The 26,156-nt window shown below is 34.3% G+C and overlaps 1 protein-coding gene across 6 annotated transcripts in view; it reads left to right on the top strand.

Moving 5' to 3' along the window:
* Positions 1-25,931, top strand: part of LOC136040303 (multiple epidermal growth factor-like domains protein 6) — an 88,757-nt gene extending 62,826 nt beyond the window's left edge. For 4 of the 6 annotated variants that reach the window (XM_065724575.1, XM_065724570.1, XM_065724555.1 and 1 more), the window contains 7 exons: positions 6,746-6,829; positions 7,245-7,637; positions 15,076-15,267; positions 16,971-17,140; positions 20,236-20,512; positions 22,283-22,411; positions 25,608-25,931. In XM_065724575.1, the coding sequence (XP_065580647.1) occupies positions 6,746-6,829; positions 7,245-7,637; positions 15,076-15,267; positions 16,971-17,140; positions 20,236-20,512; positions 22,283-22,411; positions 25,608-25,750 (1,388 nt within the window). In that variant the 3' untranslated portion in view covers positions 25,751-25,931. The remainder of the gene's footprint in view (positions 1-6,745; positions 6,830-7,244; positions 7,638-15,075; positions 15,268-16,970; positions 17,141-20,235; positions 20,513-22,282; positions 22,412-25,607) is intronic. The other 2 variants (XM_065724566.1, XM_065724561.1) reach the window with 1 other exon arrangement.
* Positions 25,932-26,156: the final 225 nt, after the last annotated feature.

Raw genomic sequence — 26,156 nt, 5'->3', positions numbered from 1 at the left:
AAAACTAAAATATATGGGTTCAACATTAAGACTATTTAATAAAATTTTATCAAGGAAAAGAATGTTCAACCTTAACCCAAACTGAGCCAAAGTGCTTTCGATTGGAAAGTATGGAAATTATGTTGGAATTATGGGATTAGAATTTTTTCAAATATAATTTCAAAGCTGTCCAGTTTAATTTGCCACAAGGTCATGTGGAGGGGCGTTTTTCTAAAAAAAATAGGCACATTCAAAATACAATTTAACAGCTATTACAGAGGGCAGATAAGAGACACTGTGTTTAACTAGTAATACTGAATATTTGAGCACCATTATGTAATTGGGCATCAATAAAATAGCCATAGGCACTTCTAACGGCCAGTACCCTTTCGAACCCCCGTCATAACACTTTTTTAAGCTTATTTACTAAAGTTTCTTCAACACAGTGGTGCTTGTTACGTAATACCTATGCAACTGTTTTCTTCAAGAATTCTTTGATTCTTATGTAATTTCAAGATTTTTTTAAAGACATTTTTCTTCAAGATATTTGTCTTCAGTATTTCTTCTAAACATTTTCCAAGACGTTTTCAAGACGCTTTTCAAAACCCTTTTTTATCAAAAGTTTTTCGTTTATCACCAACGAAATGATGCCTTAGACACCTGAGCCAAGAGATCATTCCTAATTTTATGTTCTTGTGTGCCCTAGTGTGCATTAGCATTCAACGATATTATTGATTATTGATCTATTACGAACGTATGATTGCCATGTGAAAGTTTAGGGGATATTATCAGCGCGACAACACTGTGGATTTTGGTCTTGTTTTTAGCGTATTCTTGGTAATGAAATCCTTTACTCTATTGGAACTTGATCGCACTAGCAGAGGTGAAATGAAACCAAGGTTAGCCGTATGATTAGAATATGATACACCTTCTTACACGGTCAATGTTTTGTCTTTTCCTCTTCGCTACGAAGAGTTTTAAAGTTATATTAGAGACAATCGTGAACAGGTGTACCTAATGATTACAGATGTACATAGGCTAAAAGATGGCTTAATTGCAACAGTGCATTAAGGAAGATTCATCGTGTGACATGAAATCTAAAAGATGAAGACAAACATTTTCATTGTACATGCAAGTTTTATTAATAAAAATTTACAAACATTATTAAAACACTTTAATCTCAAGGCACTGAAATCAATATTATTCAGGTAGTAAAGGGACATTTTCAACTATAAAGTCGTTCAATGGCGCATTTTCTACGTAAATGCTGATAAATTCACTGTAAGTACACCCACAATATCAAAAATATAACACTGCATGAAAACCACAGCTTCTAATCGATAAGCCTTGTATTGGCTTCCAATTCACCCCAAGAACCTTTGTAATTCGACGAGAACGAGCATAAACCATATAACGTATTAAATATTTTCTTGAATAAGGATTTTCCTTATCCCATTCAACCAGTGGTTTTATATATTTCACCCTGAAAAATTCAAAGTTTCTAAAAAATTTAGAAATTACCTTCAAAAACCGGGGCAACCCCTCCTTGTAAATTTAGATTAATCTTAACATTGCTTCTTAATTTTAAAAAAAATTGATCAATTGCAATATCTTTTCGCCTTTAATTGTATATTTCCTTGTCGTCAAAAATGGCATAGAATTTAAAACATTTCCATGGATGAGCCTTCTTCCTTATTTCCGGTGATTTTGTAAAACCTGGCTGCACCGTGACACCATCTGGCACACACTATCATTCCTAAAACATTGTCAGCCATTTTGCTACAAAAAATTAGCCTATAAACTAAAATCGACCATTGTTTTTCTTTGAACAGCGGGACTTTTCATTTCATTATTAGATCATGATAGTCCAGGGCAGTTCACGCCAGCATAGAGTTCTATGGCTGGCCCTTGGCACCCTCTGACACACACTATCATTCCTAAAACATTTTAAGCGCCTTTCTTACAAAAAATAACCTTATAAACTAAAATTGACGATAGTTTGATTTGAACAGCCTGAACTTACCATTTCATTGTAAGATTGTGACTTTCCATGACAGTCCATGCCAGCGTGGTATTGCGGCTGGCCCATGGCACCCTGTGTCACACACTATCATTCCTTAGGCGATTTCGGCCATTTTCCTACAAAATTAGCCCTAAAAACTAAAATTGACCATTGTTTTTTATTTGAACAATGGGACGTTCCATGTCATTTTTAGAACGAGATGGGCTATGGCAATTCCCAGCCAGTGACACAGTGACACTCTGTGGCTGGATCGTGCCAGTCTCTGGCACACATTACCATTCCTAAAGCCTTTTCAATCATTTTTTCTTCAAAGAACAACCATACAAACCTTATACGCTAAAATCGATCTTTTAAACTTAAAGGAAAATTCCCAATAGCCTGTGGTGCCCGTCATCATCACTTAAGCGTTTTCTCACATTTTAATATCCTAACAGTTTTTTTTTGTATTTGAACACCTGGAACTTAATATTTCATTATCAGATCGTGATATTCATATGAACCAGTGGTCCTGGTATTTCGGGGTGGGTCACTTCGAGTGGATACAGTGAGTACCACTTCTACAGGCAAACAACTATCAAAATCAGCTAGGCTAAAATAATTTTTCACACCCAGTTATCTATTGCAGTCAAACATGGCGTCAATGCTGTTATTTTTTTGTTATTTTTATTTATTTGTAAATAGCGCATGTCGATTTTATTTCCTGATGATATCAAGAGCTGAGCCTCATCCAGTTATGCTCACATGAAGAGGCTAACTTTCACCTTTTACTTCACACCTGTGACGTAGTCTTACAAGGGCTTGCGTCGAATCTAATTCGAACGATGGACACAGACGTGACTGTGATTGTGACTTCAAGTTTAATTGTATTGAAGTATCCGAACTATTTATTACGTTTGGTGTTGGTACCAACCTTAGGTAAGCCCATTCATAAAACGGTTTGATCACTTAGGCCGACGAAATCAGTGGCACCTTGGTTCTTCAAAGCGTTTATACGATGTGATACCGTTTCTTCTTTTATCCCCCACTCAAAGAGGGATCTCTTCGAGACTTGGCAAAGTAGACCAGGACTGATGGAGGCTTTCCTTGAACTGACGAACAAGCCTTCCCAGATGACAGAACTGTAGTACACGATCTTAAACGCTTTGTCATGAAGACACATGACGTAAAACTAGACTGCGATAACGTGAATGAATTAAAGAAAGAAATATTTGACGACAAAACCAAGAGCATGCAGAGACTTTGTCCAGCTGGTGCTTCGCTATTACAACATTTCCTTAAAGTTGCACTGCAGTTAGGTCATATGTTGAGTCGCAGCGTGGAATCGACACCCACCTTTCCCAGTTTTTTTTTTTACTTAGGCTGGGTCAGAGGCACCGATTGAAAGTGGCTTCCCAATTGGTAAGGTCCCTTCCACCAGCGTCAAAGTCTATCACGAGACAGTGCGTTGTGGTAGCATAAAAGGGTGTGAAAGAAGGTACCACTGCAGGACATTTGACCTTAACGGTTGCCCACTACACTGGTGCAAATGAAAGTGCTTTAATTGTTGAACATGTTCTTGATTTTTTTATTTTTTTTACCAGAAGATCCGATTGATTTCTTTGTGTTCCTGATAAAATTATAATTCGTAAGTGCTTTAATCCATCTGTTTAGCTTCTGTTGATTCATTTACAATAATTAAAGAGATGAAGAGTTAACAAGCATTTAACTGATTTTGGTTTAGCAAATGTAAACGAAGGCCATGAAAATTGGAGGTGTCTTCGTCTCATACTTAGGCAATTTGTAATGTCCAGACTGTACTACTATTAGTTGTATGCTGGAATGACAGAAGGATATTTTAAACTGCAGCATTAATTACCCCACCGTAGCCTGTTATATCGGATCATGAAACTCGCGTGATTTGGAAAACCGACAATTTCCTCCACTATCTTCAATTTTAGACCCCAGGCGGATCAATGGGTTGACACATTTTTGACCCCAATTGGATCAACAGTATAACTTAGATATATTTATGTCCATTTAATTGCCGAAGATTGTCTTTTTCGGCCAATCGTCAAGGGCTAAACGGAAAGCAGGTCATCCTCGTATTGGGTGAGAGGATGTCATAAAGAAAGATTTAAAGGAAATGATAACTTCCTGGGAGGATATAAAAAGGGAGGCTTTGAACAGATTGGGATGGTGAAGGAGCATATGTAGCTGTGTCGGCCTCAGGCGGCTTGGTTCTGTGGTGAGTTGTTAGTAGTAGTAGTAATATATACTCGAGTTTTCTGAACCTGGAGTGTCGATTGCTTCTAATCCGTCCATTTGAAGTCATTACCCTTACCTTTAACAAAATTTTATTTTTCGACCTCCATCTTGAATTTGAAGTACTTAGCAAAACTACAGTACAACATAGGCTCATTTTACGTTCACAGCAAGAACTACTGCTATCGATTACCCATACTGGCCTATTTGAGTGGTTATATCTTTTCATTTTGAAAAACTCATATTTTGACCGCCATCTTGAATGTGTGGCAGCTAACGGCACTCTGGTACAACTTAGGTTATTTTTAAGCTCATACTCGGAGCCTGTGTCGTTGATTACCCCATACTAACCCCTTTGAACGGCCATGTCTTCTCATTTTGACAAACTCGTATTTTATTAAACCATCTTAGATTTCAAGTGACCTAATGGCGTTCCGAGGAAAAATTTCGCTTGCGTACTCAAGCCATTTTAAAAAGTATGCTCGAAAGTATGTCCCAGCCAATTTTGGTAACCTCCTCAAAGACAGAAGTAGTTTGGTGCTTTTCGCCCGCACTACATAGTTTTATTACTTTTGCTTCTTGGACTTCAACATTTTAGGAGAACTCAAACTGCTTGGCAAAAAGGTGTAAAAAAAATAGAAATAAGCAAAAAAGTAAATGTTTGATTGCAAGGTAAGGCTTAAGGATTTTTAATCACGAGCTGAAAAGTAAAGTCCGAAGAAGAAATACAACTTTATTATCTTTGCGCTACCAGGTCAATTCGAATTTTTGTCCTAAATGATTTTACGGTTGCGGTAGACCGAACCCAAAGAAGACGAAACAGTCACAAGCCCTCAGGGTAAAGGCAAGGAGTTTCAGCCCTTTTTTGAAATTCCTATAAATTTGTTTTCCTAATGTATTTTGCTATTAACAGCAAATGAAATAATAGTTGCCATTTTCGAACCAGCATCAAACGACAATGTTTGTAACTAGACAGTTATTTTTTCTCAAAACGTGTTTTTAAACTTTTGGATACTATGGGTTGTAGTTTTCATTTTACTAGATTACTAAAGGGGCCAAAGGTTACCATTAAAAATGGATTGTATACCTCTGTTCATTAGTTTTCGACCTTGTAGTTTTGAATAATACCCTTTAATGCTTCCCAACATTTTTAATTCAGAAATTACAGACAAAAATCTTTTTTGGTGCCATATGGTATATTATGATGGAGTTGTCGAGATTAGCGTACAAATTGCACGTAGGTATAGTTAAGAGCTTTAAAATGATTCATTAAACATCTCTCTACGACGATGCAATAGCCTGCTACTTCTGCTAGTCAGCCAACGATTTATCGAACTTACCAGGGATATGGGAGGGAGAATATACAATAACGAGAATTGTGAAATTCAGTATTAAGGCTTACGATTCTAGGGACTAGGATGGGGCCTTTTTAGTGCTTCCTAGTCTTTCTATTCCAGTTGTATATCGCACTTTATCAGGGTGTTATCAAGTCAAATTTACACATATCCCGTAGATATAAAAATCATCTTTTAAATGAGAGCTTAAACAGTTCTCAATGATATTGAAGTAGTAATTTAGTTCTCTTAGCCAGTAGACGATTTATAAAAAAAATAAAAGTTAAGGTGGCTGGGAGGGGCACTACATGAAAGAGAGTTGTAAACCTCAGGGTTGGGGTTTTAAGTCGTAGAAATTATGGTAGTACCGTTTTAGTTCTTCCAAACTTTCCGTCCCAGAAATGGCACCTAAAGCACACTTTTTTGGTGCCATATCGCACTTTAGTATTTCTTTATAAAATCCGATGTATAAAAAAGACAAAAAAAGCTTTCAAATTTGTATAAAAAGGGGATTTTCTTTTTCGGTCATGGTGGAGGGCTATAATTTTTCTCTATGGACTTTTGAGAATGACAGTTTTAATGGTATGCTTTTCGAAGGTTTTAACGCTATTTTTGAAAGTTCCCTTAAATTATTTTTGAAATAAGCTTAAATTTCTGTAATTTTCTGCAAATTTGTTTTCAAAATTATATTTTGTTAAGATTAATCGAGATAATAGTTACTATTCCTGAATCAAAGGGCAAGGTTCTTAGGAAACTCAAAGGGAATGAACATTAATTTTATAATATAGTAATTTTTCTCAATAGCTTCAATAAGTTGATAATTTTCTCAATAACTTGTTTCTCGATAACTCCTAGCTATCCTTCCCAATTTCTATCCTAAACTGCTAGCTATCCTTCCCAAACTGCTTTCATCCTAAATTAGATGACTGGAGACGCTTTAATAACACACCGTATGTCACTGAAGGTACGAGGGGAACTTGGTTCTATTGTATTCCAAAGACCAGAACAATTTTAGTTATTTTTATATTGATTGTTTTTCGTCTTTTCTTTTCGTTAAATGAGTGTTCGGTACCATTACACAGTTCGTTGACCTGAAATTCATTTATCCGGACTTCTAAATATTTGTTGCACTTAAGATATATAATACAACCTAAATATTTTTCTTTAGGAAAAACTGAAAACTTTGGAAGAATACCTGGTACCGTAGTCCGTTCAGCAGCGCAAAGGAAGAATGAAGAAAATAATGAAGAAGGTTAGGAACCTGTCCATGTTTTCGATGATGTCTTAGACTTGATACTTGACAAAACGAAAGAGTCATTGCAATTCCTGAGTCTTAAGCAATATTTTGGGCAGAAGGGTAATGCACTGATTAAAAATTTGATTTCTGGGAGTATGCAAAATATTAAAAAGTAATATAACACAACAATTAATATTAGTTTTCAAAATTTATCCTAACTTCATATTTTTGAGCTCATAAAATAAAGCTTGCTAAAGCATGTTGAATCAATTTGGTTTGTAGTATCTTTATAGGATTCATATACGGCCACTTTTTATTTTATAAGATGACCAAGAGGTGACAAAATTTAGTCAAATACCATAAAAGAACATTCCTTGTGTTTTTAGTGTCATCTAAAGACGGCAGGCTATAATTAGCTGTTTACTTGCAGAAAACAACTCAATTGAATTGTCACCTTCTTATGAAGAACACGAAAAAACTGATCTTGTGTCTCAAATTAAAGTTGAAAATTTAGCCAAATTCGAAAGTGGTGACTTTCTAGATGAATATAGGGAAATTGAAGATCCATCCCTCATCATGCATACAATGGAAACAGACATTTCAGAATTTGAGAACAGAACGGAGGAGAACTTAAGTGAAGATGAAGAAGTGATCTATGAAGCAGAACAAAAAGTAGTCAGCAAATCAATCAGCAAGATTGTACATAATTTCTGTGAGGATCTTATTAGGAAATGTGACCACTATTGTACCTCGACATCAAATGGATCCATTTGCTCCTGCAGAGTGGGTTGGAAGTTACTGGAGGATAAAACCACATGCATTGGTATGTAATAATCAATATTTTCGTCTGGTTTTTTGTCAACATTTTTATTTGATGGATTGATAAATAAGTATTAACAAATAGATCAAGGTTCTAATAGGGTGGTACATCAGAAATTTCAGTTACATTAAGAAATTATGCCGCGAATTGAATTTCTCCTTCGGAGCAAGTGACATCCTAAAAAAGGCAAACCAATTCGTTTGAAAATTGATTGATTGAGCGGACTTCTTCATATATGTAATATGGGAGGGACAGCCCCCATTCAGTATCTCGCTTTTTATGCTAAAGTTTGAGTTTTGTTCCAATTCTTTTAAATGACCCCTTAATCACAAAGACCATTTAATTAGAATAAATAGATCTTTTGAAATTGCTAAAAAAAACTCTAGCGTTAAGATCAAGGCGTTGAAGAGGGTACAAACCCCTTCAAATACGTAATAATTCCTGTTTGTTTTTAGTTTTAATGTTACTCCTTACTTGCAGTTGAAAAAACTTGTTTTTTATTTGATTTCTTATTGTTTTTTAAATAATGCTGGGAAGTCCTTCATGGAGAGTTTCCTTCATGGAAACCCTCTTTCCCCATGATAAATTCCTTCATGGAAAAATCCTCACATGCAACCCTCTCCCTAATCCTCCACCAGACAAAAATCTCCCCTGAAGACGTCTGTATACTTCGCAATAACCAATTCTAGGCTAAATGTAAGCAAAGGGCAAAATTCATAAATTGCAGCCCTTCCCCAGGGAACTCCTTGGAATGAAATCGTCCTCAAATACATAGTTATTAGATATTTCGACTATGCTCAACAAAATGGCAAAATTTTGATGCGTTAACTTTGGAAAAAGAGCGTGGGAGTGGGCCTAGTTGACCTCCAGTATTTTAGTTCACTTAAAAGGGCACTAGAACTTTTACTTTCCGTTTGAATGAGGCCTCTCGCGAAATTCTAGGACCACTGGGTCGATATTATCACCCCTGGAAAAAAAAAATAAACCCTCATTCGTGATCTTTCTTCTGGCAAAGAGTACAAAATTCCACATTTGTGCAGAAAAGAGCTTGAAACTTCTACTGCAGGGATCTTTGGCACGTTGAATCTGATGGTGTAATTTTATATGGTTTCTATGCCTTTCAGGAGTTGTTTCCCATTTTTTAAAAATAAGGCAAATTTTCTCAGGCTCGTAACTTTAAATGGATAAGACTAAACTAGATGACGCTTATATATATATAAAATCAGCATAAAAATCCAATTCTTTTGATGTACCTATCGGTATTAAAATTCTGTTTTTTAGAGTTTCGGTTGCTATTGTGCCGGGTTGGTCTTTGCTTACAGTTTGTTACCATGAACTGTTTGATGATGCTAGGGCTGTTTTAAAAATATTTTGGTTATAAAGATTGTATTTTAATGAGAGTTCTTTTATATTCGTTTTTTCTTCATTTGTTTCTGAGGACGGCCCTTGGATATAGAGTCGAAATATTCCTTTGAAGTAGCGTTCCGCTGTCTCATATAAAAAAATTCCCTATTGTTCTACTTGCTGTCTATGGATTTCTTTCCAAAATTAAGGCTCTTAACGAATTTTCTGGAAGTCGCGACCTATCTAGGTTTTTTTTTTTTCCAGACCGCAAAATCCCAGGATGCCAATTTTCACCAAAAAATATTGAGCTGTCTCCGAGAAAAAGTTACACATGCATAAATGAATATACAATTATAAAGAAATAAGTCATGTAATATCCCTGTATATTTAAGGTTCACAGACTGCAAAGTCCATCTAATATTTTTACACCCCTTCCTTGGGTTTCTTACCAAATTGTTTTGCCCGAGACATCATTTTGGTCACGCTGACAAAAGGCTGCTCCAATACTTGACGTTGCCTAGGCAATGTAAATCTAATTTTTTTTTTTTTTTTTTTTTTTTTTTTTTGGTTTCATTTACCCATTAGCAGCGATTTCTGTTCAATTTAATTTTGAATGGTTAGTATACTTTGTTTTCGTTTGTCTTTAATTTGATACAGTTCTTTGCTTTTCTTTGAAATTTATTTGACAAAGCTTTATTAATTAATTATGTTCTGTTTTAACTAAAATCGTTTTCTTCATTGGTTAAAAATTAGAATATTTGTTTAAGAAAACGATTGGTTTTTCCGCCTAAGAATCAAGATTTTAGCCCATTTTTTTATTTTGGGATAAGATTTGCATCAAACTTCGATTATAGTTTTACAACTGAACTTTGGGTGGATGGTAGGGAGAATGTTATTCAAATAAGTGGATTGAAAATCTGCATTATTTTTAACCTTTTATCGGACTGATACCATACTGACCCCCATTATGTTATAACCTTGTATATACTCGAATATTAAGTGAGTATTTGGTTATGAAAACCTTACTGTGATTTATTTTGTTTTGGTCACTTGTTTGTTGAAATAAATCCCTTTTGAGTAAAATTACTAATAACAGTTCTGACCTATTGTCCAAAAAAGAGGACATGAAAATTAGACATTAAGAATCAGTGCAATCACATTCCTTTCCGGTTTAGCTTTCCTTGGCACTGTAACCTTAATTGAAGCGGCTTCATAGCCAAAATTTTTAATAGTTCAATATAAAAAAAAAACAGGATACTTCACAATAGGATACTTCACAAGTTTCACTCTTCTCTCAACTATACTTTTTAAAACAGTGAAAAACATTTAGCCTAAAGAGTGGGGCGTTGAGGAGGGAACACCCCCTTCATATACGGAGTACTTTCTATTCGTTTTAAGTTTTGATTTCGCTCCTTATTTAATTTCTTCAGAAATTAAATAAAAAAGCAAGTTTTTTACTTGCTTTTTTATTTAATTTCTGAACGTTTTTGAATTAATGCATGTTTTGATTTTGGATCTCCGCAGATGAATAATTAAAATGAACTTAGCATATTTATTTTTTTGGCTAAAAGGCTTTCTTGTAGTTTTGATTGAATTATTTTAAGAAAAAAGGACTGGGGGAGGAGGCCTAGATGCCCTCCAATTTTTCGGTTACTTAAAACGGCAACTAGAACTTTTAAATTTTTGTGAACGTTTTTAATAGTAAAAGATATACGTAACTTACGAATTAGCTTACGTAACGAATTTCTATATTCCCATATTTTTATTACGTATATGAGGGGTTTCGCCCTATCGTCAGCTTAAATTTTAGCACATGTGTGCCCATCGTCAGCATGTGTGGTAAAAGCTTAAATTTTTTCCCAATTCCTTAAGAATGAACCCTGAATTACAAAGGACGTAGAATAAATAGTTGAAATCACTAAAAATACCTTAAGATAGAGAGCGAGGTATTAGGAAGAGGTGAACCCCTCATATGCTTAATAATTTCTGTTCGTTTAAATTTTAATGCTGCTCCTTACTTTCAGTTGATAAAAACTTTGTTATATTTATTTTTTCATTGTCTTTTTTAAATAATGTTAGAAAATACTGCGCCACCTTCATGGAAATTTTCTTCCCCCATGACAAATTCCTCCATGGAGATTTCACCCAAAATAGCCCCCTCTTCTCAGCTCCCCCCCCCCCACAAGACCAAAAAATCCCCATGAAATATCTGTACACTTCCCAATAACCATTACTATATGTGAGCACTGGTCAAAGTTTGTAACTTGTAGCCCCTCCCACGGGGACTGTGGGGGAGTAAGTCGTCCCCAAAGACACAGTTATAAGGTTGTTGACAATGTTGAATAAAATGACTATCTGAGAATCTTGATCCGGTGACTTTGGGGAAAAAAGCGTGGGAGGGGGCATAGGTGCCCTCCAATATTTTGGTTACTTAAAAAGGGCCCTAAAACTTTTCATTTCCCTTATAATGAGCCCTATCCCAACATTCTATGACCATTGGGTCGATACGGTCACCCCTGGGAGAAAAAAACAACAACAACAAAAAACAAACAAACAAATAAACACGCATCCATGATCTGTCTTCTGGCAAAACATACAAAATTCCACATTTTTGTAAATAGGAGCTTGAAACTTCTACAGTAGAGTTCTCTGATACGCTAAATATGATAGTATGATTTTCGTTAAGATTCTACGACTTTTATGGGGTGTTTCCCCATAAAAACTGTTTCCCTGTTTTCTAAAATAAAGCAAATATTTTTCAGGTAACTTTTGTTTCTCGTAACTTTTGATTGGTAAGACTAAACTTGATGAAACTTATATATTTAAAATCAAAATTAAAATGCGATTCTTTTGATGTAGCTATTGGTATCAAAATTCTGTTTTTTAGAGTTTTGGTTACTATTAAGCCGGGTTGCTCCTTACTACTGTTCGTTATCACGAACTGTTTGATAAAATATGAAAAATAAGTTTTTTTTAACTGCAAGTAAGGAGTGAAATTAAACTTAGAACGAACAAAATTTTTCCGTATATGAAAGTGTTTCTCCCCTTTGCAACGCCCCGCTCTCTAAGCTAAAGTTTAACTCTTTGTCACAACTCTACTTTTTAAAACAATAAGGAGGTGTTGGTGAGGGGAGAACCCCTTTCATATACGGCGTAATTTTTGTTCGTTTTAATTCTTATGTCGCTCTTTTCTTGCAGAAAAATAGCTTTTCTTATATTTAATTTCTGAACTTTTTTGAATTAATGCATGTTTTGATTTTGGCTTACTGCACATGAATAATTAAAACGAAATTTGCATATTAATTTTTTTTGGCTAAATGGCTTTCTCATAGTTTTGATCGGACGATTTTGATAAAAAAAGGGGTGAGGAGGAGATCTATTTGCCCTCTAATTTTTGGTTACTTAAAAATGTAACTTGATTTTTTTTATTTTTTGTACGAACATTTTTGTAAGTAATAAACAAACGTTCCTTACGAATTAACTTACACAACGAACTTCTATACTTGTGTATTTTTTATTAGGTATATGAGGGGTCCCCCCTCCCCATCAATACAATGCTCTTTACACTTAAGCTTCAATTGTATCCCAAATCTTTAAGACTGACCTTTGAATCACAAAGGCCGTAGAATAAATAGTTGAAATTACAAAAGTACTCTAGCATTAAGAGCAAGGTATTCTGGAGGAGACAAACCACCTTATATACGTATTATTTCATGTTCGTTTTGAGTTTTAATGCTAGTCGTTACTTCCAGGTGAAAAAAAATATTTCCTCATTGTTTTTTTTAATAATTCTAGAAAAAAATTCTGCGCCCACTTCATGGAGATTCTCTTCCCACATGATAAATTCCTCCATGGAAAGATCCTCCCGCGTAACCCCTCCCCCCGACATGCCCCCACCCCAACGCGAAGAAGTCCCCCTGTAAACGTCTGTACACTTCATAATAACCATTACTATAAGTAAATAATGGTCAAAGTTTGTAAATTGCAGCCCCTCGTTCGGGGACTGTGGGGGATTAAGTCGTCCCTAAAGACATGGTTATTAAGTTTTTGACTAAGCTGAACAGAATGGCTATCTCAAGATCTTGATTCGGTGACTTCGGGGGAAAAGTGTGCATGGGAGTGGGCCTAGGTACCCTCCAATTTTTTTGGTCACTTAAAAAGGGCACTAGCACTTTTAACTTCCGTTAGAATGAGCCCTCTCGACATTCTAGGAACATTGGGTCAATACGATCAACCCTGGAAAAAAACCCAAAGAAACACGCATCCGTGATCTGTCTTCTGGCAAAAGATACGAAATTCCACATTTTTGTAGATAGGAGCTTGTAACTTCTACAGTAGGGTTTTCTGATACGCTATATCTGATGGTGTGATTTTCTTTAAGATTCTATGACTTTTAGGGGGTGTTTCCCCCTATTTTCTAAAATAAGGCAGATTTTCTCAGGCTCGTACCTAAAGATGGGCAAGACTAAATTTGAAGAAACTTACATATTTAAAATCAGAATCAAAATGCAATTTTGATGCAATTTGATGTAACTATTGGTAACAATGTTCCGTTATTTAGAGTTTCGGTTATTATTGAGCCGGGTCACTCCTTATTATAATTTGTTACCACGAACTGTGTGATTCAACATTCTCTAGAAGTTAAAATTTGATGGTACTAGCTGTATAGGCTATCAGGGAATATTGAGGTAAGCATCAGACTAAATCTTAAATGTCTTTGTGCATCCAGTTGTCAAAAGGGTGCATCTACAAAATCTCACGAATGGCCAGCAGTAATTTGAAACGTTCAGGGAATTGTTATGAAGGGTATTGAACTAAATTCGAGGACACTATGTGCACCCAGGTTGTCAAAAGGCCGTATATAAATCAAAAGACACTTCGCGCATCAAGCTTGTCAAAATGATGGATCAATTTCTCAGGAATACCTAAGGGTTTTAAGCGGAAGTTTTTTATAATGTTGAGGGTTATAAAAAGCTAAGTAAATATACTTCAAGTGTAATTAAGCTTGTCCAAATTGTATTTCTGGAATGTGTCAGAGACAGCTTAAGGTATTTAGTAGAACTTTCGGGAAAAGTTAAGGGTAATGTAAAAAAAAAAAAAAAAAAAAAAAAAAAAAACTCTTCAAAAATCAGTTAAACATATTAAGTTAAAGCTTTCAGGGAGTTTTGAACTAAATCATAAGACACCGTGAACATCCAGGTTCTCAAAAAGGTGCACCTTCTTATAAATAAGGAACGGTTAAGGATATTAAGTGTGAACTTTTGCAGAATATGGTGGGGAATAATGAACTAAATCAAAAGAAACTGTCGGCATCCAAGCTCTCAAAAATGCGTACTTGAAACATCAGTATGACTATAAATTGATATTTTAAGGGACCCAACGAAAATTGTGAGGGAATATTTGACAGGTGGATCAAGTAGATTGGAAATTCCAGTTGGGGTTTGGGGCGAAAGGGGTTACCAATGACAATAATTTTTTTGAAAAATAATGTGGTTGTATTGATTTGTTGTGCGAAATGTTCTTTTTCTTTACTTCTAAGCTAAAAATTTTAGGTTCTAAAGAAGCTTCAATTAAAAGTTTCTTAACCAAGAGAGCCTTAAATAGAAAAAAAAATCTGGACTTTATTAAATGAAATAGAGCGTGAGTGTTGTATAAATTTTTGCTCCTTTTAGGGTTTGCTCGACTATTATGGAAAAATCAGTTCTTTTCGTTTGAATTTTCGTAAAATTTATTCGTAAAAGATATTTTTTTTTTCATTTTTAATTTCATTCATTATTTGACTCTGTTTTTACACTTGCCTGATTTAATTTACCTCTTTTCTTCTCTTTGGAAAACTATCTTTTGGAAAAAAAATTTTTGTTTAGTTTAGGAAAAAGTAGGTAAGAGAACATAAGCTTACTCCTTTTCATTGGTTGAAGTCCTCATATTTCTACATTCGCGTTTTGAAATTGTATATAAAACCAAAAGGTACTTCGAAAAATAATTGTTTTTTTTTGTTTTGTTTTTTTATTGAATGCTTAATACCATCCGACATGTATAAAACCAATTTATTTCTAGTTTTCTGTTGAACAGATAACAATATATTTTGTTTTTTTAGTTGATGAAGAAGACTCTTGGCCATTGAGAGGAGACAACCCAATTGACTTTGAGGAAAGTCCTCGACATAAAACCTACAAAGAAAAAAAGAGAGTAGATAAAAAGCTTCATACAGAAAATGTAAGAAGCAACAGCATCGTTCGTGAAGAATTAGAAGATAGTCCTTTTGATCCTAGACTCTCTCTTTCAAAAAGTGAGTGAATCCTATACAAACAATATAAATTCCATGAAAACAAACTTTGTTTTAGGAAACAGATCAAGCAAAACATTCAACTCAGGGAGAGCTTTGGTCGAACTATGTCAGTTAACCTTGATTATCTTCTTGATCATATAGGATAAATATCCCCATAGATTAAAGTGTTTCAATTAATCTGTAAAGAGAAGTGAATGTCCTAATTGCGCTGAATACAGCCCATGACTAAGCAAAATCGTTTCAAAGTCATTTAAAAAGGCTTTTTATAATGTTGAAGACATCCAATGCGTAGCAAAAGAAGGGAGGAACATTCGATGCTTTTGAGTTGGTTTTTGCCCTACGAGATGGCATTCGTTCAAATCAATACACCTATTATCTATCATGGCAATTTAATGTTGCCATGATATTTATGTTGCCCTTATTTCTCTAGCTATAAATCAATACCGCATTTCTCACAGAATTCTTTTCATTTGTCTGACTTTCTCTATTGGCAGAATAATAATGTATGTGGGGACGTTTATCCATGGGATAATCATCTCGAGATAATTTTCTGGGGTTTTCATCGGGGAGGGAATCAACCATGGAGGGGGGGGGTGATTTTTTTCAGGATTTTTTGTTCTTAAAAATTGTTATTGGTAGGGGCATTGTTCCGCGGGGGGGGGGGGGTAAGACCTTAATTACAAAAACAGTCGAAAATTAATTTAAAAAAAAGAAATTTTTCAACTTAAAGTTAGGAGCAATATCAAAACTTAAAGTAAACAGAAACTATTCTGAAAATATCCCTTGAATGTTTTGTAGAAGTACCCTCCTCCAATAGAACGTTGCTCCAACAAAAACTCCCCCATGGAGAATATCTCCCCTTGGAATTACCTCGTGAAGAATTTCTCCTGCAAAAAATTCCACCAGGCATCTCCCACAGAAAATTCCTCCAGGTAATTCCAAGCCTTCTGAAAATTCCCCCAGAACATCTTTACATGTAAAATATTCTTGGGTTAAATACAACAAATAATAATATACGGAAGACATATCACTCTTTACAAAGTAACGCTATCACATTGACTGTGAAATCCAAGGTGGAATTCTAACTTTTTGATTTAGTGATTATATTTTGCAGATGAGTATTGACGCTAAGCTTATTTCTCGTCATTTTTAGATTCAATACAGGTTACATCACGATAATCCTTCGATTTTTTGCTATCTAAAACAGTTTCTGATGTCAACAACAGCCGGACTGGAAACTCATTAAAATAAATCTTTGAGAACTGTCTAGTTTAGTTGGCCCTATACTCCCAAAACTGTTCATTGCAGCTTTTAGTTGCCTTTTCTAATAACGATATAATAGGACACACTGTCTGTTCTACTGTTTTTACCGGTCTTTCGAAATTTTGAAGATTGAAGAAGACATTGGATGACACCTATGTTCTCCATGATAAGATTATCTATCTCTGAGACAAATGCTTCCAATTTTCTAATGTTTAATGCATTCCCACTTAACATGCATGCTAAATTTTTATTGGTTGTGTCATCTCGCAAAAATAAGGTTGATTCTTCACAAAACGTATCCCAGGTGGCGCCCCTGACTAGTTTCTGAATTCCTGTTAAATCAGTAAATTAGTGGCTAGTTTTCAGGTTTTTTTTTTATGATATGTTAGTTTTGTTATTCTATCTCTCTAATATATTTCTTTTACTTTTATTGCTATTAGAATGTATAGCTGGTGCATTTGGCAAAGACTGCTCTCTTAACTGTGATGACTGTAGAAATGGAGCTAGATGTAATGCCAATCGAGATGGGTGTCAATGTCTGTCAGGTTACAAGGGCTTAACTTGTGATGAAAAATGCAGTGAAGGAACCTATGGTCATATGTGTGCGAAGGTAAGAGCCTGTTTCTGTTTCGGTATTTGAAAGAATGCTGTCTTAAAGCAGTAACCTTTGCAGTGTTGCTAGCTTAAAGTTAAATCTAATTTTGAAATAGCTATATTAAACTTGTTTAGCTTTTTTGTCATAAAGCTTTTTTGTCACTTGTTTAGTATTTTTGTCAACTGTTTAGCTGTTTTGTCATTTATTTTGTCAAAGATAAGTTGTTAATGCATTTCCAAACAGAGAATCTTTATTGAAGCCCTCCAAACCCCAGATCAAACTACCTTATTTCTTTACTCTTCATTTTTGAGATTTGAGCTTCAATTTAGCGTGCTTAACTGAATATCGACCTTATATGTTCATAATTAAGTCACCCAAAGAAATATTGCATATCCAAAAATAGGTGGGTCATATTTGGAATTCGATATGTAGATTATTTGCCGATTTTTTAGATTTTCTGTTTTATTGATACAGTAGATTTGGCAAGAAGTACCTTACATGAAGTTTTTGCTGGATAATCAATGAATTTTCCTTAACATATTACTTTTATTACAATTTTTAGCGCTCAGCATCGTATCATAACTTGAAAGTGAAATTGAATGGCAGACACATCAATAATAAAATTTCTAAAGTTCCTAAGATTTCGATGTTCCATGTTCTTATGCTCTCGCAACTATGTTGCAAAAAACCACTTACGTGGTAACCACTTACCCCTATTGTTGCAAAAAACCCCTTACGTTTTCATTATGACGCAGACAATTCCTCATTGAAGACCAAGGTAATTTTGGAAATATCAAGAGACATGATATTAAGAAAACTATAAAATCCAGAGAACTGATCAGTTGAAAATGGGTATTTGCTAAAAATTTTATGCAATGTATAAAAATGGGTTTATAGCAGTGATTATTAGCCATTAATTTACACGCAGGAATGAACCATACCAGATTGGGCTTGTGAAGGGGGATGTAAATCATAAGAATTTCCCTTTAAAACTACTTATAGATTTTTCTCTCAGCTAAGAAATTTTGAAGATTTCGTCTAAAACATCACTAATTAATTACAAGAAGCACGTTTTAAGACAGTTTCTTGCTCAAATTTTTGAAGATTCAAGTAGAAAGTTTAAGTACCTCTCCCCTTTTCCCAAGAAACCCTATTGCAAAAGATGAAAATTGTGGAAAAATAGAAGTCTCTTCTCACCTCCCCCTTGACAGATGAAACAAAATGTGTAAAAATGATGAAATCCTACGATAGTCAGAAAAATAAATAAGCGATGGGGAAATGCTTTTTCCACCCTTCAAGAAAAGGTAGTCTGGTCCTCCCATAAAACTTGAATACGAATCATGTGAGTAAAAGAAGTAAATGAAGTTTGCTTTTAATGCAACTGCTTCTATGAAACTTTAAAAAAAATATTTACATGCGTGTCCAACATACCTTTGTGCAAGTGTGACTGTTGCTTGTCCATTCTTACAATTTCAGCACTTTTCTGTTCGCCTGTAGCTTTTACAGTTTAGGTCCAAATTATAATTAAGAATAAAACTAGTTGTACCGAAGATTGTCCTTTTTGGCCAACCGTCTGGGGCTACACGGAAAGCAGGTCGTCCTTGTCTGAATTGGGAGGATGTCATAAATAAAGATTTAAAGGAAATGGGAACTTCCTGGGAGGGTATAAAGAGGGAGGCTTTAAATAGATTAGGTTGGAGGAGGAGCGTGCGTAGCTGTGTTGGCCTCAGGCGGCTTGGTGCTACAGTGAGTTATTAGTAGTAGTAGTAGTAGTATATCGTTTAAAATTAGCAAGGGACATCAGTTTTAAGTCAATAATGCAGTCAAATTAATGGGAGAATTAACTGGCATTGATTGTTACCTGATTATTCAGAATCAGCCAAGGCAGAAAATTTTTGTGTTTTAAAATTTTGGTAGACAAAAAATTTATGAATTTAAGTTTTAGTGCATAAAAGTTAACACTGGATCAAACAGGCTGAAACCCATTAACATGAGTCCAGGAGACTCGACTGATTTTAGACAAATTGATTACAGCACATTTAATTTTTGGGTTCAGGTTAACATTAGTCTATTACGCTTTAATTTTTCTTCCAATTGTTTTACTACCTTACTTTAATTTAATTAATTTTAGAATCCTTTTAATTTTACATCTCACTAAAATACGAGCATAATCCTTTTGCTTTGTAAACTTACAAATAAAAAACTCTACATTGCATGCACATAACGCTTTTACATTTCTAACATGAATCTGGTTAAACATACAAAGACAAAGCTTAGGCTTTTTCTGGTGAACAAATTGTTGATAAACAATTTTTATCAACCATTGCAACAATTTTTTTTTTTCATGAACAATTGTTGATCAATAACAATTTTCGTGAGTACCCAAATTTTTATTTTTGCTGGAAATAAACGGCAATATTTTCAAAATCCATTGTTTTACCATTTTTAATTAAACTCAAGTTTAGTCCAGTAATTTTCAAAGTTTATAAGCTTTTTCACTATCTGATCAAATTCTCACTATAAGCTTTTCCGTAATACACAACAAGATTTATTCACTGCTCTTTCGAGGAAAAAGAGATAAGTAATTCAAAAGAAAGTACCTTCTTGAATCTTATTCTAGGCAAGAGATCGTGTTAACAATATGTAAAAAACCCTCATGACAAATTAATTGTTTTTTCGCTTCTAAATTATAAAAAAATAAATTACCTCATGATGTCTACCCTTGAAGTTCCCCGCTTAGAACTGACCAACAAAATTGACAAATAACGATTTCAATAGTGGGTTGGGTCGTTTTAGTTCACATTATTGATCAACAGTGTTGTCAGAAAGAACCTTATTAGTAGGTAATAGCTGGAACAAAGTAACGTTGACTCAATTTTTCCAAACCAGTTTCTCTACTGCGCTAATACTTTCCTTCATCACTTCTTGTCTGACACAAAAAAAATGTCATTCCTAAAGATTAGTTTTTGTCAATGAACGTGACTATGGTACGGCTTGAGCATGAATCCTCGATCTTAAAGGATAGTACATATTGCCTGCTACCTTTGATTGTGTCATGTTGCTTTTATGTTTCAACATAGATGGCAAATAAAACATTTTTTTTTTTCTAGATATGTAATTGCCCAGTTGGGTATAGATGTCAATCTTCGGATGGATCATGTTTTCTAAAAACTGACAATTTATTGATAAACAAAAGAAACGAAGATTCAGCGGATGGTTATGTTAACGATGGAAATGAAAACATGCAAGTGACAGATTTGCCTTGCATTAATAGCAGGTCAGGAACCAACTGTCATAATAAATGCCATTGTGGACCTAAAGGTCTGTGTAGCAGCAATGGTGTCTGCTTGTGTCCTCTGGGGAAAACTGGAGATAAGTGCTTGAAAAGTAAGTCTAATTTAGATGGAATCCAAATAATTAAAAAAGTCTTAAGAGAAAACTATGCAAAAAATAAAAAAGCATTAAAATGTTACTGCTAAGATGATAGCCATAATTTTGTCATAATTTCAATGTCAATAATTCAATAAAATTCAATGTCATAATTTTCCTAAATCTTTCTTTTGTGATCAACTTGAAAGAAGTGTTTTTCTAAAAAAAAAAAATTAAAAACGTAAAGAGCGATATTAAAACCCAAAATAATCACAAATTGAATAAATGAAATAATAGAATTGAATAATTGAATAAATGATAATCACAAATATGAATAAATGAAAATCTTAACTGAACAGAAACTTATAAAAAAATACCATGTCAATCTTAAATAAGAAAGAAATTACTATTAATCAGTAAATGAACAGAAACTAAAATGAATGGTCCATTAAAACTTAAAACGAACATAATTTACCAAAAAGAAGTATTATAAATCATAATTCTCATCAAGCGTTACAAAACCAAGCTACCAAAAATCCAAAAATAAAATTAGGGTTGCCATATTCTCAAATAATTTTAAATGCTGTTGCTGTTTATACTCTATTTGTTTTTTTTTTAGAACACAAGCAATAATAAGGAATCCCAAATTCAAGGCTATTCAAGGTTGTAGGAAACAACAACTTTCATAGGTTAATTCATTTGTTACTTTCCATCTAAATTTAATATTCTAAATTGACACTTTTTAATTTTTTGACACTTTATTTTTATTTCAGTTCATTCAAAAATATGAAATTGCGATAGAAAAAAATAAAAATTAGAAATTACTATTGGTAATTTTTGAAGCAATCTGCTTAGTTAATTTAAACTAATTAAAAGCTACATTTTGAATTGGCGAATCAATAAATGATTTTCTGATTTGATTTTCTATAAAATTGAAAAGAATGTATTAAAAGAAGCAAGTGTTGACGCAGTCTACTGAACATCAGACTGGTAAAACTAGACTGATTATTCAAAATATCAAGAAAAATTTGTAGAAACAGTCAAAACTCTCACTCTCCCACCACTCACTGGTATTTGTACTTGCGGCAGGAACAGGTGTTTTCCGCCGTGCCGTTTCGTGGAAATTTGTTTAATCATATGCTGCCTAGGCTCATACAGACCGTGCAAACTCTTAAAAAAAAAGATTGTGCACAAATACATTGAACTGATCCATTCTCAAAATAAAACTTGAACTGAGGAATGTCAATATGATTTCTTAGAGATATATAATCGCCTTTGAAGTTTAGAAAACTATAGTTTTAAATACTCGTAATTTACACCAAAAGAAGCTTGTTTTCAGAATTTTTTACCAGATAATATTTTGTGTGTCAATTACTTAGACTTACGACTTCCCACGCTGGTCGGCACATAAGGGGACAGCGATGCCTCTCCACGATGACCTCTCCAGTGTCTTCGGCCAAAGTACATCAAGAGATGTTCTTGAGATCGCTGCGTCTTTTTCTAGGCATCGATTAAGGGTAGCCTTCAGTCGTCCGCGCTGTCGAACTCCTGGAGGAGTATGATTTCTTGTATATTTCAATTCATTTTTATATTCATTTCATTTTTTATTTTTTTATAGTTATTTTATAAAAATTTTTAATTTTATAGTCTTTATTATTATCTATAATTTTATAATTATTTTATTTTTATTACATTATTTCTATCATATTTTTCTACAGTAAAATTTCAAATAAATTATAATAGTAATTCTATTTAATTATTAAGAAATTTTAAATAGCTTTTTTCTAGTTTGTCCAGAGGGAACATATGGACCAAACTGCATCCAGAAATGCAAATGCCAAAACAGTGCAGTTTGTGACCCAAAAATAGGGTCCTGTCACTGTAAGCCTGGTTTCTACGGACCAACTTGTGAATTCCGTGAGTTATTTTTCATTTAATTTCATTTATAGCCGTATTATATTTATTGTACTATGAGAAATATCTTAGGTCCAAACAATTTTTATTAACGTTTTTTTTTACGACACTTAATTAAGGTAGTTTATTTCTAGTTAGCATATCAGTTATAATAAAAAGATCTGACTTATGACTATATTTCCTATGTGCCATTGTTTCTATTTGAGCAAAAATCAATCAATCTGGACAATTTGTACCATTTTTTATTAGTGAGTCTTATGGAATTTCTGGGCAATTGAATAAAACTAAAACACTGATTTCCAGTGAAAGCAATCTTGAGTTACTTGATTCAAGGCTCCTGTCACATGATATATGGCATAATGAATGTGACAACGTTGCTCCTCTGGAGGAACTGTTTTGCTGCTAAGAGGGGGACTTCTTCAGTAGCAAATTCAGTCATGTTGAGAAACTTTTGTAGGTTGTATTGTCACCTGGCTGAGGTCTACCCCTCGTGGTGATCAACCATGGGAAGTGGATTCAAAGTCATAAAGGATTCTAGTAGGGCTGTCAATGACATCTGAAGGAGATGCCCAAACCATCTGAGAGTTTGGTAGGCAATTTGAGATGAGAATGGAACTTGGTGAGTAAAAGCAAGCAGTCTTTCATTACTCGCAAAATTATCCCATTGAATCTGCAGTATTTGACGGAGTTGTTTTGAATGGCAGGGGTCTATCGTTCTCAAGATGGTGGATTTGAGGGGCCTTGCCTCAGCCAAGTAGAGCAGAACTGAGCGTACGATGGGTTATATATACGCACCTTAGTGCGCCTAGAAATATGGTACGATCTCTAAAGGGTATTGAGGCTTCCAACGATAGAGGAGGCTTTTGTAATTCGGCTGATCAGTTCCATTACGGATTATCATTTAAAATCATAGAGCCAAGCTAGACGAAGTTAGTAACAACTTAAACGTGGGCTCTACAAATTGTGATGAATATCCTGCGCCTAATTGGGCCTCGTAGTCTGACTGCCGTTACCTTTGTTTTGCCATTTTTTAAGGCCAACTACTGCAGCTTTTTGCTGCAAGACAGTCAAAGCATCTATTAGCTGTTGTATGCAGTCAGTAACGAGCGCAAGGTCGTCTGCGAAGTTCACCGGGGTCAGTTCTCGATCTCCAAACTGTAGGACAAATGGCAATCGATTGGTTGTTTTAGTGATTACGTGGTCTAACACAAAATTAAACAATTCTAGGGTCACAGCAGACCCTCGTCACACACTGGCCTTAATGGTAAATGACGTGCTTCACTTCTCATTCACGTGAATAGCTCTCGGTTTCCTCATACAAAATTTCAAGGAGTAGGCAATATATTGCTGGCAGTGTGAGGGAGTAGACTATAAGCCCTAAAGATTTACGGTCGGCCGAATCAAAGGCAGCGTTAAAGTCCACAAAGGCTTTGTAATCTTTTCTACGAAATCCTTTTGTCTTTTCCACCAGCTGCCGCATTGTCCAAATATATGTTCAACGGTACACTTCTTGAGCATAAGCCCAGCCTTTTGAATTCACCTATTTCTTTGCAGAAAATTTATGCCGTTGTCAAACAGAGTCATTGCAAAAAGCTATCTAGGCACTTAGAGAAGATCATTCCTTCTGTAGTTTGAGCTCGTGCTTTTGCTTCCTTTCCTTTTCCATGAGCTAGGTTGATGTGATTTATGCTTATTGCCGCATGTTTTCTAGCCAAGTATCATACTGAACTTCATTTTCTTGAATCATTATCTCTGAAATTTGTCCATGCCTTTTGCTTTAGCTGTTCGGATTCATTCAAAATCATTTGTAATTTAGCATAATGTCATAGATAACAAAATCAATTCTTTCCCACCTTATCCTCAGTCGTTATATTTTTGTTTTATTTGCGTTACTATATCATTCAGTAGCAACCAGGAATGTTACAATGCCTATGCTCTCTGAAATACCTAAATTCTGCATTAGAAATTCTGACATGAATTCAATTTCTTCTTCCTGTTTATCCGCAACAGACACTAAAATAACACGCTCTTTATTTTATTGTAACTTCTGATATATAAAAATTACACAATAACATAATTATAGTATTATCCATTACTTTTAAGTTACATTTTTGTTTGCAATTTAATGTGATTCTTATTGTTTGTTGTGCTTTGCCTTTTACTTTAGCTGTTCACAGTCATTTGTCATCCTGTGTAATTTTGCAAGTGTCATACATACAAAGAACTAATTCGCCTTTCCCGTTCATCCTTCTAAGACTCACACGCGTTAACCTAACACGTTCCTTTTTCCGTTGTAATTTTGTTTTGTTTTCTAACAGCCTTTCTCGTTGTGCAACGTGCTCCTTTGCAATTCCATTGGAGATTTTGCTATTCCTTGTTCTATGCCGCTATTTTTAGCTGTTCAGAGTCATTTTTCATATTTTGTAATGCATTTTCAATGTGTCATAGGTACTAAAAACGATACAACCAATCATGGGTGGATGATGTAAGTGATGTGCTTGAAATATGCTCAGAAGTATGACGTCATATATACAATTTTTTTTTCAAAAAAGGTTCTAAACAGAATTTTATCAAACTTGTGACCTACTTAGCTCATGATTTTCAGGCTTGAAAATCCAGGGTGCCAATTTTCAAAAAAAAAAAAAAAAAAATGCGGAGATGTTTTCAACGAAAAAAATATATATATATATAAATACATATATACACCGCTGCTCGTTTAAAGAGAATAAATAAGAATGTTCGGGCTATTTTTAAACAGGTTTTTAACTCGTACAAATAAAAGGGATTTATAGTTAGTGTTTATTTATTTTCCTTTACTTTTAAATATGTGATTTAGCTGTTTATTAGTTTATTTTGTTGTCTGCTTTTGATTCCTTGTTTTTCTTATCATTTTTTCTGTGAAATCACAAATAACATATCTACAGAATACGTACCAGAATACGTACCAGAAGGCAGAATACGGTTTAATCGCAGAATAACTTATCTACGAGGGACAAGCTTCTGTCAATCTATAGTTAAGAGTGATCATATGAACAAGGTCCCGGGAAGCAGGAAAGTTATCCTCCCACAATCGTAATAGTTTTGATACGGTATGTCTACATGTTTTTATATCTATTGTTTGTAAAATTTTGTTCTGTTTTAATCTTCATTATATTTTCTAAGTTTTCAAAAACTTGTTGATCCTTGCATAATTTTATAGATTGTCCTATCGGTCGCTACGGACACCATTGTTTGCAGGAATGTAATTGCAGCCCATTTGGAACAGAATCCTGCGACATCACTAATGGAAAGTGTATTTGTAAGTTCGGTTTTGCTGGCAAAACGTGTAAAAATGAAGTCTGAAAGAACTGCCAAAGACATTAGACATTAGACATTGAAACACTTATATTTTCTAAGCTTCCACACTTATTTTCTGCTTTTCTGTTCTTAACTTTTCAGATTGTTGTTTGTAAGAAAACTTCACCATAATAATTTTAGCTCGATGGACATGTTTATTTTATTAAATGAGTAACGTCACCAAATAGTTCTGGTTCTATATAATTTTTCATTATTTGTTGCTATATTGCATTCTAGTACAAGAATTGGTTTAAGTTTTACTGCATATCCATTTTTGAGTTTAAATATTATTATTTTCTTCGTCAGCATCACTGTATCTTATATGCATCACTATGCATAATCAGCATCATAAATTATCAGCTACACTGTCTCTAATACTCGCTTTTCAAGCCAATCGACTATTTCAATTTTA

This window comes from Artemia franciscana, chromosome 2 (assembly GCF_032884065.1).
Source record: "Artemia franciscana chromosome 2, ASM3288406v1, whole genome shotgun sequence".
NCBI classification, from domain to species: domain Eukaryota; kingdom Metazoa; phylum Arthropoda; class Branchiopoda; order Anostraca; family Artemiidae; genus Artemia; species Artemia franciscana.
This window is presented reverse-complemented; position numbering and strand designations above follow the sequence as displayed.